At 40.0% G+C, this 14,268-nt stretch overlaps 1 protein-coding gene across 1 annotated transcript in view; it reads left to right on the forward strand.

Annotated features, from left to right (window-relative positions):
- pou6f2 (POU class 6 homeobox 2) overlaps nt 1–8,910 on the forward strand; it is a 63,276-nt gene extending 54,366 nt beyond the window's left edge. The window contains exons 8-9 of the mRNA XM_031850560.1: nt 1,104–1,272; nt 5,422–8,910. Coding sequence (XP_031706420.1) covers nt 1,104–1,272; nt 5,422–5,929 — 677 coding nt within the window. The 3' untranslated portion in view covers nt 5,930–8,910. The remainder of the gene's footprint in view (nt 1–1,103; nt 1,273–5,421) is intronic.
- The last annotated feature ends 5,358 nt before the right edge of the window (nt 8,911–14,268 follow it).

The raw sequence follows: 14,268 nt of genomic DNA on the forward strand, positions 1-14,268 counted from the left end.
AAAGCTTTACTGCCCCATTCTTTATTGCAAAATAGATTGGAAGTGTTTGAATCTTATATTGTGTTTGGGCTGTGACTTCATGTCTGAAGACAGATGTGGAACCAGAGGTTAGAGCAGTTACTCTAGAGTACCATTAGTCTTTTAAACCACTGAGTAAATAGACTCTGTGGGGAATGATGAAGAGATGCTCATCAATGTGGAGATGATGGGACCCGAAGCTGTGAGTGCTCATCCCTCCCATTTAGTCGGCTCGAAGTCTCCAGTCCCCCATCTTCCAAGTGTTCACACGTCTGGAGCACGCCGCATACGCTACACGTCACTTATGAGGCACAACGAGATGGCAGCCCCATAGATTTTTGCTTAAATACGCTTGGAGGATTCCTTTAATAATTCATTGATAATGACCAAGATGAATAATTCAGAGGCACAAACTTTGCTTTAGTAAGCAGGATGCCAGGGCACCTGACATTGATGTACAATGTGAAATCACTTTTTATTAGCAGGGAGATTTGTCAAAATGCTTCATGGAAGTTTTTTCAGATCTGCTCACATGAAACGGCATTTCTTTGCATAAAGACTTTTCTCTGTCGGACTGGAGCCGGGAATCGTCTGTGCGGGTGTGAAGGCCTGAGCTGTCTTCACACAGGGTCAACTGTGTGAAATAATGTCTTTCAGTGTTCTTTAATGTTTATGTGAGAGGGCTAGCTTTAGTGTATATGTGTCTTCATACAGATGAGATAAAAGCAAAGGACCTCCAGTGTCTATCCGCTCATCTATTGAATCAACAAGCGTCGTGTGCTTTTGTCCATATGCTTTTATAGTTGGATTAAAGATTTACACTTGCAAATCAGAGCCGTGGCACGCCTGCATTCACACCTCGGATGACTTTATTCGTCCAAACATCTCTGAGAGTTTACAGCAGAAGGGCAGAGAGGAAATAATAAGTTCTGACCCAGAGCGGGACTGTTTTGTAAAAGCTGTTTAGAGACGACCACGATCACATATGTCTCGCTGTTTGCTTCATTCACTCTGCAAAATGAGGAAATCAACAGAGGAGCAGAGGGCTAATAAAATGAGATGTGTGTGTGTGTGTTGTGTTGTAGACCCACAGACCGCCCCCAGCGAGGTGGACGGGGTCAACCTGGAGGAGATTCGTGAATTCGCCAAAGCATTCAAGATCCGCCGGCTGTCTCTGGGTCTGACACAGACTCAGGTGGGCCAGGCGCTCAGCGCCGCCGAGGGGCCGGCGTACAGCCAGTCCGCCATCTGCAGGTAAGAACAATCAGAGATGGTAAAACTCACACAACAAATGCTTCATTATGTCTGATTAATACATCCTAATTCTAACAAATGAAAGCAGATAAAGTCGTGACATATTGAGTTGTCTGGTGCTCATAACTGCCATCTATTTTTCATTCTGTGTTTCAACAGACATTATTAAGATATTAAAATACATAATTGACTAGCACCACCCTGACAAACGAAGCTCTCATGTCTGTACTTACCTTCCTCCTCTCCGTTGCTTTCCATTCGCTGACATGACAGCCGGATATTACTTATGTAAAATACACACACAAGTATTACACGAAGCACTTAAAGCATTTAATAATTACTAAGGCCTGACGCCGGCTGCTCCGCCTGAACATGAGCGAGCTTGACGGCGATGATCTGTTAATAAGATTGCCATGTTTTACTGCTGCCACCAGGACAGTTCAGTCATAAATGGTGTATTATATATTCATGAGACAATCAGACAATCAGTGTTTCCTCCCTCCTGTTTTTCCACTTGACTAACATTGAGCATGAAGACACCAAATGAGCCACATTTCTCATTCAAGTCAGAATAATTGGGCTACATCATGCCCAAATATCACTTTTTCAAGAGAACCAGATAGTAAAATGTTATTCAACGGTGCAAAAACAATTTAAAGTGTAAGAATAATTTACAAGTTACCAAATAAGTAAACGTTAAATGTCTTTTCTAAAATCTAATTAAAGGATATATGTGTTTGACAACTTTTGTTTGCCAGAAACACACGAGATGTAACACCATTGAAGCCTGTTTTACATCAGTTCTTGACAAGTGTTCCGCTCTGTTTTCAGCTCCTATTCCCGTATTAATTTTAATGTCGCTCTGCATGTACTTTGCTGACGACCTGTACTGTTTATGTGACACAGTGCCACGCACTTTTAGAAATGTCATCACATCAACATCAAACAGCCGATAAAATGTGAAGCAGTACAGCGGCCGGGGTTCTGATGAGGCTCAGCCAGCTCTGACTAATGTTTAAAGTCTTGAAATCACACATCAAATATTTACAGCCAGGCATAATTCAAATATTTATAACATACATTAAAAGCCATTAGCTTCAAAAGTAAACACTCTGTGGGCTGTTATTCATGCCGTTAAGACAATTTTTTTTGTTTGTATGACAGTGAACATGACATCCTGATGTTTTAAGTAGAGGGGCAAACTTCACATGCTTTAGTTTAGTTAACATCAACAGGATGTTAACTAAGGATCAGCGGGACGTCACGGTAGCTCTGGGGCTCCGGCTCTGAACCCAGACAGTGAACAGACACTGACAGATGCTTCCATCTCGTCTCCTTTCATTGCTCAGTATGTTTCCAGGCACTTTATTAGTTTATCTAAACAGGCAGAGGCTTTACAAGAGGGCATCATCAAACCGATGATGTGCCAGCGTGTCCTCTTCTGCCTTACATTTGTCTCGGTTTAGCTAATATGAGTATAAAAATGTTAATACCGGCACACATTTGTCATTTTAAATACACAATTTAAGATAGAAAACATTTGAAACTCCCCTTTATTGGTGTTTTTAGCACCATTATAGACTCTTTCCACATTAGCTAACTCTTTCAAAAGACTCATTTGAGTCAGCATCAAGCAACATGACCAGCTTATAAAACATTATCTTATTTATTTTATCAGTAGCCTGAAGAAGAGATCTCTGACAGATTCAAATGTAATTCACAATGGAAGGTTATTGTTCCCAATCTTTCAATCTTTTGTGTACAACACCTAAAAAAACAACACTTTTTTATATATTAACCAAAAGCTAAACTTCTTAAAAGGATCAGTGTTTAATTAAACTCAACATGAAGCAGCCTTTTAAGAACGTGGCCTCAGAAAAGACAGTTTAAATGTGGCAAAATTAACACGTAAATCAGGGAATATTTGATGAGTGAACGTTACAAATAATCATAACAAAGCATTGGATGCCAACTCTCCTGACAGTAAGCTTGAGCAATATGAATAAAATACTAATATTACGGTATTTGTAATTATCTATCACTATATATTGTGCTAAAAAAATAAAAATATGACAAATCAAGCTGCTTAATGTATTTTAAAGTCATATCAAATGACATTGCCGTTAAACAGTCACATTCAATGCCTTTTGCCATTGGTCTATAACAGCCAGAGATACTAATAAACAAGTATAAACAGTCTCTGACAGTTGAACAAATGATATTGTCTCACTGTATATATTGTCATATCACCCAGTTCTTCCTTTATCTAAGCCTTATTTGAGTCTTATCTAAATATCTATAAACAGTTCAGGGTCATGCTTTAACTAAACCGCACAAATGTATCAGAAGTGAACCAACCCGAGGATGTATGAAGAATACTAGCTGTCATGTCTATCGTCGTCGAGGTAAATCTCTTCTCATACTGTAGATTTTAGGTCATGCGTATCGTCCAGGGCCTATTTTAAGCATTCACTTCTCAAAGACTCTGGTTCGTGGCTGTAAACCTTCAGGCCTCAACATACAGCATGTCTAAGCAGCCTCCTAAGGTACTTTTAAGAAGAGAGGCTGGAGGTGCATTCAGGGAAATCTCCCTCGTGCGGATGCACTAGAGGAGGGAGTGCGTACCCCAGCTGAGCAGCTCTCAACTCATTTTAGTATCTGCGGTTCCTGTTGATCCATGAAATGTCCTGTCTCTGGTGACTCCTCATATTTACTAATGTATCCCCCACAGTATGGAGCCCTCCTCTTTCCACTGTTTAGGGGGAGGTTATAAATAATACCGCCCGTCGACGAGGAGGAATGCACCAACAAAGTGTAGAAGCAGAGGAAGTTCATGCACGCATGGTCTTCTCTCCCTCACTGTTGTTGTCTGCAGCAGCTCACCTCGCCGTTAAAACTGTCTTGTGTGCATTGTTTGCTCCGCAGAGAGCAGAGTACGTCTCTGCTGTCTCTCCGTCAGAGCGGCTGTCAGTTCAGGAGCTGTTTTACTAAAAGCATTCACACACTTCACCCTTTCAGTGAACTCATGTCTGCTTATTTATTTTACTATTCTTAAAAAGCAGCTATTACGATGATTTAAATCTTCCTCTTAGGGCTGGGCTATAATTCAGCACTATCATTTATTGTCTTTCAATGGAATTATATCCTGATGAACTCATATATTAAGATACAATGATACACAATTACAGTGTCTAAATTGATAATAACAAGCCCAAACAAATATTTTTTGCAAAAAAAAGACCTAAATGTGCGTCCTAGTGGTCCCAGACACTGACGTGTCCCCGGTTTGAGTCCAGCTGGGTCCTTTGTTACTGACAACCCTCTTCTGTCTTCGTTCATTTCATGTCAAATATAAGAGCATCGTGTTATCTGATCCTAATACTTTATAAAGCACATGTTCATATCACAGTCCAAAGCACCTGACACCGTCATTGGGCTGCCAGCTAGCAGCTAGCAGGGCTGTTATAAAAAGCCTCATTGTCCATTCTTACCGTGACTCGCTAAAAGTGTGCAGAGTTCATGTAAAGTCAGAATTACATGTCAAGCAGCCGTAAAGTTGCAGGAAGTTTCAGGATTAGAGTGTGCAAATGTATTCTTATTAAATATAAAATGAGACGTTGTTAGAGGATGAAAGAAAGTTTGAAAAATGTATTAAATGTACATTTTGATTAATAATTCAAGCTCCTTTTGTAAATAAATGATGGTGCCATATTTAACTGCATGCATTAGTGGATTATTTTTTTTGTTTTTTTTACCACCTGAGGGAAAGAAATGGGATATTTTGAAGTAATTCCTGTTTTGTTGAATTTTGTAGAATTTTGAAGTGCAGTGTTCCGTTAGATGTTTTCTATGTTTTTGGTTCAACTGGACCTGATTTTAGTCATTGGCAACATCTCCTTGCTCCACTATTGCCAATTTGGGACAGAGGCAAAGCCTCCTCCAAAAAAATTAACACACTACTGGCAACCGTCACCTCCGGCTGCTGCAGCTGAGGTGCTTCCAGGTGCAGAATACAGGAGTTTGGCTCGGATGTGTACCTGGATGTTAGTCTCCGTCCCTGTGGCATTCTGGATGAGGAGACAAAAGGCAGGCAGCTTATCCCTTGTTCTGGCAGGGCACCTAAGATTCTTTTTTCTCAATTCTCCCCAGACACACCATCCTGAGAAGCCACTTTTTCCTACCACAGGAAGCCCAAGAGAACACTATAGGTAGCAGTCTGACAGGAAAACTGAACCCTGGCCTTTTATATCCTGCCAGGTTTGAGAAGTTGGACATCACCCCTAAAAGCGCCCAGAAGATTAAGCCCGTTCTGGAACGCTGGATGGCCGAGGCTGAAGCCCGCCACCGATCCGGCATGCAGAACCTGACTGAGTTTATCGGCAGCGAGCCTTCCAAAAAACGCAAGCGGAGGACCTCTTTCACCCCGCAGGCCCTCGAGATCCTCAACAGCCACTTTGAGAAGAACACACACCCCTCCGGACAGGAAATGACGGAAATAGCCGAGAAACTGAACTATGACAGGGAGGTGGTGCGTGTCTGGTTCTGCAACAAGAGGCAAGCCTTGAAAAACACAATAAAGCGTTTGAAACCGCCCGACCTCGGCCCGGCTGCCCCAATGGACCCTCTCACTGGTACTCTAGAGGAGCTCCCGAAATGAACGAGCTCTCGGGCAAAACAGTGGAGTGGCAAAGTGGCGGGGGGGGGGAGGGGGGGATGAACTGGTGAGAACTGAAAAAAAAATGTTCCCAAGTCACCTGGATGGACAGTCATGAGTTTGCAAACAAAAACTATGTGTTGTTAGTGTGATTACCACAGCTATGTAAATGACCCTGGCGAAACCAAAAAAAACATGAAAAAAGAGATTAATATCTGAGAATTATGTAAAAACATACGGTGTGCTGTTTCAAAGAGTTTTAGGTTCTGGCCTTACGGACCAGTCTAGCGCCCACATTTTGGTTCCCACGAGGAGGGATTTAGTAAAGAGATCATACCAAATCAAAACACTATTTACCAAAGTCTGTTGCATCTGAGTACTAAGAATAATTTTGTAATGTAAATGTGCTCTAAATTTTTACATTTGTACTGGCAAATCTAAGCTATATGTGTGAGGTTGAGTCTACATTTTATCTTTGTCTCGCTTACTTTTTTCTTCATTATTTGTATGTAAATATCTTTAAAAAAAAGAAAAAACAAAGAAAAGTGCTGTGTTCAGAGTTGAGATCACGCTGATAAAGTTTCTCTTTTGGACAAAAAAAAAAAAACTTTGCTGTTAAACAAATAATAATGTTGTTTGCCTCTGATTTGTGTTTCATCTGCAAATATTTTCAGTCACAGTGTAACTTTGTACAACTTTTACAGTTATTTATTAATGATCTCATGAGGTTGTTTCAGAGGACGGACGGGGGGAGTAAACTGAGGACTTTCACATGATGATGATGATGATGATGAGTTTCAGTGTCTGTCAAGTCTACTGCAGCTTTGTTTTGAGCTACTGTGTCATTCTGTTGCCAAAGCCCGATAGCCAAAGAACACATACATTTCAGCTCAAGCACTGGTGAAGACTTTAATTATTATTTCACTTGTTCACGCGGCTTTCTCCCCCTTTTTCTAACGTGTTTTACTCTGTGGGTCAACTTTAACAAAAAAACATGAAACACTACCACATCAAACATTAAGAGCCGATCACGGCAATATAGGAAATGTGTTGGATGAATTTACTTTTAAGCAAATTTACTTTTGCATGCTTCAACTCAAACCACATGTAGAAGGAATATTTTTTTATCAATTTCACCCGGCATTCCCCAAATGAACTCAAAATAACATTATTTTACATGATAAACACTTTAGTTATCCCCTAACACTAAGTAAACATGTGGTTGAAGTCACTGAACAAACTACTGAGCCCATTCGAGTTCAGATGTTTTTATAACCTGAATATTTCAACACAAATATGCTTTTCTGTAAAGATAAATATGTCCTTTATATTCTGCAATCCTCTCTGCTACTGAAGGTTTACAAGTTACAATCAAACATTTTTGAGGAAATTGTTTTTTTTCTTCACCTATGAATTTATTTCTACTGCAGTAAAAAGCTTTAAACGGTTCATTTTTACTGATTCTGTTCAAGATTTCATGTGTTTGTGGTTATTTTTCGGGTAGAAATTCATTTTCAGTCAATTGACTCTCCATCACTGTGTACTAAGCTGTTCATCTTACGTGGTTCTACCTTGTGAGGATATGTCAATATTCCAGGCAACAACATCCCTTCAAATATTTGGTTCTCACAGGAAAAGACAAAAAAAAAAGAAAAAGTGAATGTTGAGAATAAGTGTCACATGTCAGAACGAGTGAACTTAATTTGAAGTGAGGCGAAATTTGATGCAATTTATTCAGAATCATGTGTCTGCTCGATATCTGTCCTTCCATGTCACATTGGTTATCTCAGTCGTTCAGTCCCCTGTGCTCGGCTGTGTTCTTCTTCACTGCCTGGAAAACACACACACACACATACATACACACACGCACACACACACACGTACACACTCGGTACATGTTAGAAAAACACATGAAAAAGCTTTACGTGTCTGTGTTTAAAGAAACAAGTGAGGTCATGTGAGCTCATTTCATTTGATGCACAGAGATGTTTAATATCATCTTAATTTTATTTATTTAATCATATATTCAAGTACATTTTCATCTGTACGTCTACAGCAACTTCTACTTCACAGATGCATTAAGTTCCAATATTTCATTCAGGCAAATCTTTGGCCAAAAATACTACATGTCTGCATTCACCCACCAGACAAGCATATGATGAAGCAGCAGCCTCCTGCAGGTAGAAGATGGATCTGTCCTGAAGCTTACCAATAAAGCTGTAACCAAAACCAAAAAATCAATAAATACAAAGAAGAAGACAGAAAGGAGTTATGCCTTTGCTCAACTTTTCAATGCTGGACCAAAGCTCTCTATAGTTATGCACATTGTACAGAGAAATAGATTCATGATGTTGACAATCTTTAAAAACTGAGATAAAAATAATTGAAAGTAGAAATGTACAGTAGTTCATCCAAGGTTTACCTCAGCACTGTTCTGTGAATCATACAAACGCCACACAAGCAGCAGCGGGTCAGAAGAAAAGACAGACGGTTACTCTGCACTGTGTGTGTGTGTGGGGGTGTACGTGTCGATGTTCACCTTCAATGTGGAGGGAGAGGCTTGTGTTTTATTTATTATTATGTAACACATGATTGTTTTATTTTTGTGAGGTGGTTTCCTGAGCCACGTGACTCTCTGGTCATCGTTTTTTTATTTATTATTATTGTTGCGTTATTTCTCATTCACTGTGACGTTCACCTCTCAGTTTTCACAGACCTGTAGACCCGCGTAGAAAAAGGAGATTACAGTAATGTTGCTCTTAACCCAATTAGGATGACTTGTTAATAATCACCTTTGAATGCTTTTGTGAAATTTTACTAACACAAACAAACTGGTTTGATGTTTTGTTAATAAGTCGAAGAACTCGAAACCAAAGCTGAAGAGCCTGCAGAGGTTGGTTTTCATTTTTTTATAGACTAAAAGCTGTACTTTAATCTATAGAGCAATATCTGTTTGGTCAGTTAAGCAGCACTTTGTGTATTTCCAAAAATAAAAAAAAAGCTTCAAGTCTGTCACATTGATTTGTACCATAATTAGTAATAAACAATTGTTTAACATGAATTGTGTGTCCTGTTTTCAGTAGAATGATTTATTTTTCAAGCCAAATGAATACATATTTGGTCAAAACCGAATCTGATTTAAAATGAATGCTAGATTTTTTTACATCTGTTTTTCAATATATATATAATTATGCCATAGAATTGTATCATTTCCATGACAGTGATGCATGGAACAATGTCAGAGAGACAGACGACTAGCTTCAGAGGCTAACAAACTGCTAGCTTAACTGAAGATAGACTGATATTTCCCTCGCTGTAATCTGAAATTGAAATATATAATATAATATATAATATCTTAGTATGTAGTTTGTTATTCCACATTAGCTTGATTCACTTATGATGGAGAAAAACAGACAGCTAAACTCCTGTTAAAGCTACCTAGTGTAGCAGAGTAGCAGCTAACTATGACTGGTGGAATTCACATGATTTGGAGTAATTAAACAGCCTTTAGATCACATTTAAATCTACTATGTTGTAGATGAATCTATTATTGACTTCAAATGTGGTAGCCTAACATATATAATTACACATAACTGAATGAGGCAGTGACTAAATAATGAAAAGAACACTCCTGCTAAGGCTAACGAGCTGGGCAGATTAGCTGCCATTTCAGTTGTGACGCTAGTGAAATTCATGCTATTTCGTGCCTCTAAACTTAAATTATCATTGATTGGATCATGACTGTAGTTCTATGTAGGGTCTATGGCAGTTAGGTAGGCTCAATACATTTTAAGGAGACAGACAGACTGATAAATAGATGGATGGATGGATGGATAGATAGACACAGGTACAGCGTGCTGCTGAGTTCAAACGCTTCAGTAACATACAAATATTCCACAAACATCGCTGACTCCTCTTTTCATCTTTTCAACTCCACGTAAACACAGGGATGGAAAACGTCAAATAACATCAAACTTGTCCTGACCGTCTCCCTCTGAGGGGTCACGGTCAAGTGCTTCTCAAACCCTCCTGCACACACGTTCATAGTTAAGATGTTATTTGACATTTGACCTTTTTGAACTGACTATTTGCTGTGTTTAATGGCAGGCTACTAAAGGAGCCTTACAAACAATATTTAGCTATGTATTACATTACATTCACATTACATTACAGTCATTTAGCAGACGCTTTTATCCAAAGCGACTTACAATTCAGAGTCTATCACATTTCTACACTGTAGGCACAGCTACGGGAGCAATTTTTGTGTATTAAGATTTGTGTATTAAGATTCACTTGGGGTCAGTAGAGAAGAATAGGCTACATGTCAGGTTTGCTTCTCATCAAAGCTTCATGCGTTTGCCTCGCAAAAAATAACAACAAGACAAGTGTAAAGAAGAAGAAATGTATAAATAAACGGTGAGAAAGCCTTTTGAAACTAAACTCAAAAGTTTGATACGGCTCCCCTGTCCACGATGCCTTTGAAAAAACGGGCAGGCTGCTGAAAAGAAAGTAGTAAATAAATAAATAATAATAATAAAAAGCACAGACAACATAAATTATTAACATTAGACTGAAAACTGATGTTCGAGATGCTTTTTCGTCTTCCTCTCAGCTCCCCCCCCCTTCATTTCAAAACACTGGATGTATTTTTGAGTGGTGATGGCTGAGGTGTACAGCTCCAGTCAGTTATTTGATGTTGTTCTTTTTGTTTTCAATGCGCACCATTTTTATTGTCTTTCCCATTAACAATGTAATTGTGCAGATGCAGCTCCTGACCCACATCTGTGTTCTCAAACTGTTTGTGTTCTGCAGCTGGTAAAAGTTTACTTTCTGTTCTCCGTCTGCAGCAGCGGCACAGTCGTTGCTTTTGAATGAAGGTAGCAGCTCAGCTTAAAGGAACCCTGGTGCAGAATTATAGAAGTAAATGTCCGGGTTCAAGCTTTGTATCAATCATTTATCATCTCATCAGAGGACCTACTGACACACTCAACTCAAACACTGTCAGGATGTCTTATTGTCTGAAATATTTTTGATTCCCACCGCTCGTCCAACATAATCCAAATCTACAGCTTAAAATCCATGTTTCATTCAGGGTTGATGTTAATTCAGTAAAGTCAATTTTATTGATGAATCCTAAAATCATAAGTTTCTCTCAGAGATAGGATCCCACCACTGCCAGGTCTGAAGAGAACATGTTGACATTTTAATTGTATATGATACTCTTCTTCTCATGTGCTCAGTGACTTGGTGAAAAGTCTGGGTTACGAATGTATGAAATAAAAGGTATTAAAACTACACTTGAAGTTGGAGGCCTCACTAAGAACTTGGGCCTTTATTGTCAACACAACTTTATCTTTTGTTATGTTGTGCTAAATTGTGCGATAGATGAATTTGAAGTAAAGTAATAAAGTCTTAAAGTGTAATTAGTGAATGTGTCGGGATGTATGCTTTACAAAGGGACAAATGCATCACCATCATCAAAACTGCATTTTCTTCTCCTTTTCTTAACTTGGTAGAGATCGTAGAGCAGGAGACGGATGTTTGAGGATTCACACCTGAGACTTTGTTGTGTATGATGTTTCTAGTAAAGACAGTTATCCAGTAGAGAAGTGTTTCGACCCCTGAATCTTGTGGTTTATTGTTATTTTCTGAACCTAAAAGGACAGCTGAGGTCTCCTTTAGAAGGATTTAAAGTCCTTTTCTTCGTGTCCCTCCTTCTCTCTCCTTCTCTATACAGTATATATAAATTCTTTCTTAACAGGATCAAAGGGAAGACTGCAGTCTGACTTGTTGCAATGAAACATTCCCGTTCAGCCTGCAACCAGCAGAAATAGTCCTGAGCGGGGGAGAGGGAGGCCGGACAGAAAGAGTATGACATGTCGGCGCTCCAAATGGATTATGTTTCAATATCAGTCAGGACACAGAAACAGAGAGGTGGAGGGAGAGAGTGCATGTGTTGGATGCAGATGGTTTTAAATTGCTGCCTTTGTTTTCCATCAGGCATGAAGCATTCACTTCCCTTATCTTTCAGACAATGCTCGGTGGGCTGATGTTCTGGGTAAATGAACTGTCGGCGTATCCCTCACCCTCCCGCTCCTCCGCCTTCTTGTTTTCACTTCTTCCTCAAGGTTGAGATGTTGGTACACTGAGTGTGAAGCCCGAGCTGCTCAGGCGTCTCCCCACTTTGCTGCTCTGCACACCCAGATGCCTCTGGGGGTGCAATTACCAATCCTCACATGCAATCGGGCTTTGCCATGCATATGATCGCTTTTGCTTTCACTGATGTTCCTGTGTTTATGTTTGGGGTTTTTTCAGCGTTATTAGCATTGACACACTGTGAGGTATTTGCAGGTAATAGCCCGGGTCTTTACAGGGACACCTGTCTGACTTGAGCACCTGATTGCATCGACTCATACTCCATTTAACTTTCTAGCATCTCAGTTTTTTGAATGCATGTCTTTAGGCTGTGATGTCTGTGTTTTCCCACCGCCTTAAACTCTGCTTAGTGTTTCTGTGCAGGAATTGTTTTTCTCCGCAAAGGTCTTAGAGACGCACAGGTGAGACATGCTGCTGTTACACACCTGCTTTCCACCTGCCTCCTGCACACACAGTCCATACCAGGGCTGGAAAACTCAAGTTCTCAAGCTCTGTACTTTTTCAGTATAATTTTGATGTACTTTACTTAAAGTATTAAGAGGCAAATATTATACTCTGCATTTATTTGATAGTTTTTGACAGACTTTGAAAAAAATAAAAATAGTGTTGCCAACTCTGTTTAAATGAAACTAGCACTAGCTCAGAAAGTTGCTAAATGTAGCGAGAAAGTCACCAAGTTGGCAACACTGACAGCCAATCACTTCAGGCCTCCCTCCAAAGCCACTCCCCCAAAATAACATTATGCATGTAAACAACAAACATGGCTGTTGTTAGTACTCACAGCTGTTGAGCTAGCAGCCTGTGGAAGACTCTGTAGGTAGACAGGCAGGTAGGTAGGCATGTATGTAGATATACAGGTAAGTAGACATGCAGGTAGGTTGACGGGTAGGTAGATAGACAGGTAGGTAGGTAGTTAAGTATCGTTTTTGTATTGTGCACTTTAGATGCTTGAAGTATATCTTGTTGATAATACTTTTACTGAAGTAACATTTCCAATGCAGGACTTTTACTTTTAATGGAGTACTTTTACTTAAAGTAAATACTGTGAATGTTTCCTCCACTACTGGTCTTTATTCTACATTTATATACAGCTGAAGATAAAAGAATCTCATGAATAACACTTCATTTAAAAGTTCACATACTGAATGTGTTTCTTTCGAATTCAGTGAGCGAAGTGTAAGAAGCACAAGGACATGATGAAAACGATCGAAACCACCATCAAGTGAATGTCAGTGAATAGTTTCATAATTATTTAACAGTAGAGTCTGTGTGGCTCTACGCTTGTAGTCCGTAAAAGAGAATATGTCTCTCTTTGTGTTGACCTAGAGCATTTAAACCATTTTGTTCTTGTGTGTGAGGGGGTCACAAGCAACAAAGGTTGGGAATCAGTCTTCTATGGTATTTAGTGCGTCAATGGATCTGCTGTGACAAGAAGCTTTTGAACAGCGAGTTAAAGTAAACCTGCAAAATACTACAGAAAAAGATGCAAAATGACCATGAATGACGTTTGCACTCAGAGGTCCGTCGTATAAATAATGTGCTACTTAGTCTAAAACATCAAATAGAAGCATCACACCACATTTTGCCTGAAAATGGACGATTGTGAGTTAAAATGCGGCGGATGAAAACTGAAATTGTTTCCCCTCTCGACAGGTAGTTTGTAAGCGGCGCATGGAAAACCCTTTGGCAAAGTGCAACTCGCCTGCTCATGGGTCATCGCAGCTCTAAGAGCTGGAGGAAAATAGCCGGCCCTGCCCTCCATCATCCTCTCATCCCGCTGACCTCTGTACGTACGGTATAGTATACTTACAGCACACGGAGAAAAGCACAAGAGAGAGGGGGGGAGGGGGGGAGAAAAGAGAATGATTGCATATCTGAAGGCATGGAGAGAGCGGATATGGATGAGAGAGGGGTGACATGGTCGGACACATCTTTGCTTTCTTATTAGTGAGGGTCTGCACGAACAGTTTGGGCCCTTTTTATGGGGCCATGATGAAACCCCTCTTCGTGCATCTGTGGAAAATGGCCGGGGGAAATCACAGATGAGAATCACTCAAAGACAGGGAGATGTCAACAGGCACATAATGATAGCTGATGGCCCCAGAACACTCTCCCCCTCTTCCCTCTCAGCCTCACCTGGCCAAGTTGCACCGCACTAGAAAAGATAATTAGAGGTAAAACAGAGA

The sequence above is a fragment of the Anarrhichthys ocellatus genome, unplaced genomic scaffold (assembly GCF_004355925.1).
Source record: "Anarrhichthys ocellatus isolate YVR2014 unplaced genomic scaffold, GSC_Weel_1.0 scaffold10, whole genome shotgun sequence".
Classification (NCBI taxonomy): Eukaryota; Metazoa; Chordata; class Actinopteri; order Perciformes; family Anarhichadidae; genus Anarrhichthys; species Anarrhichthys ocellatus.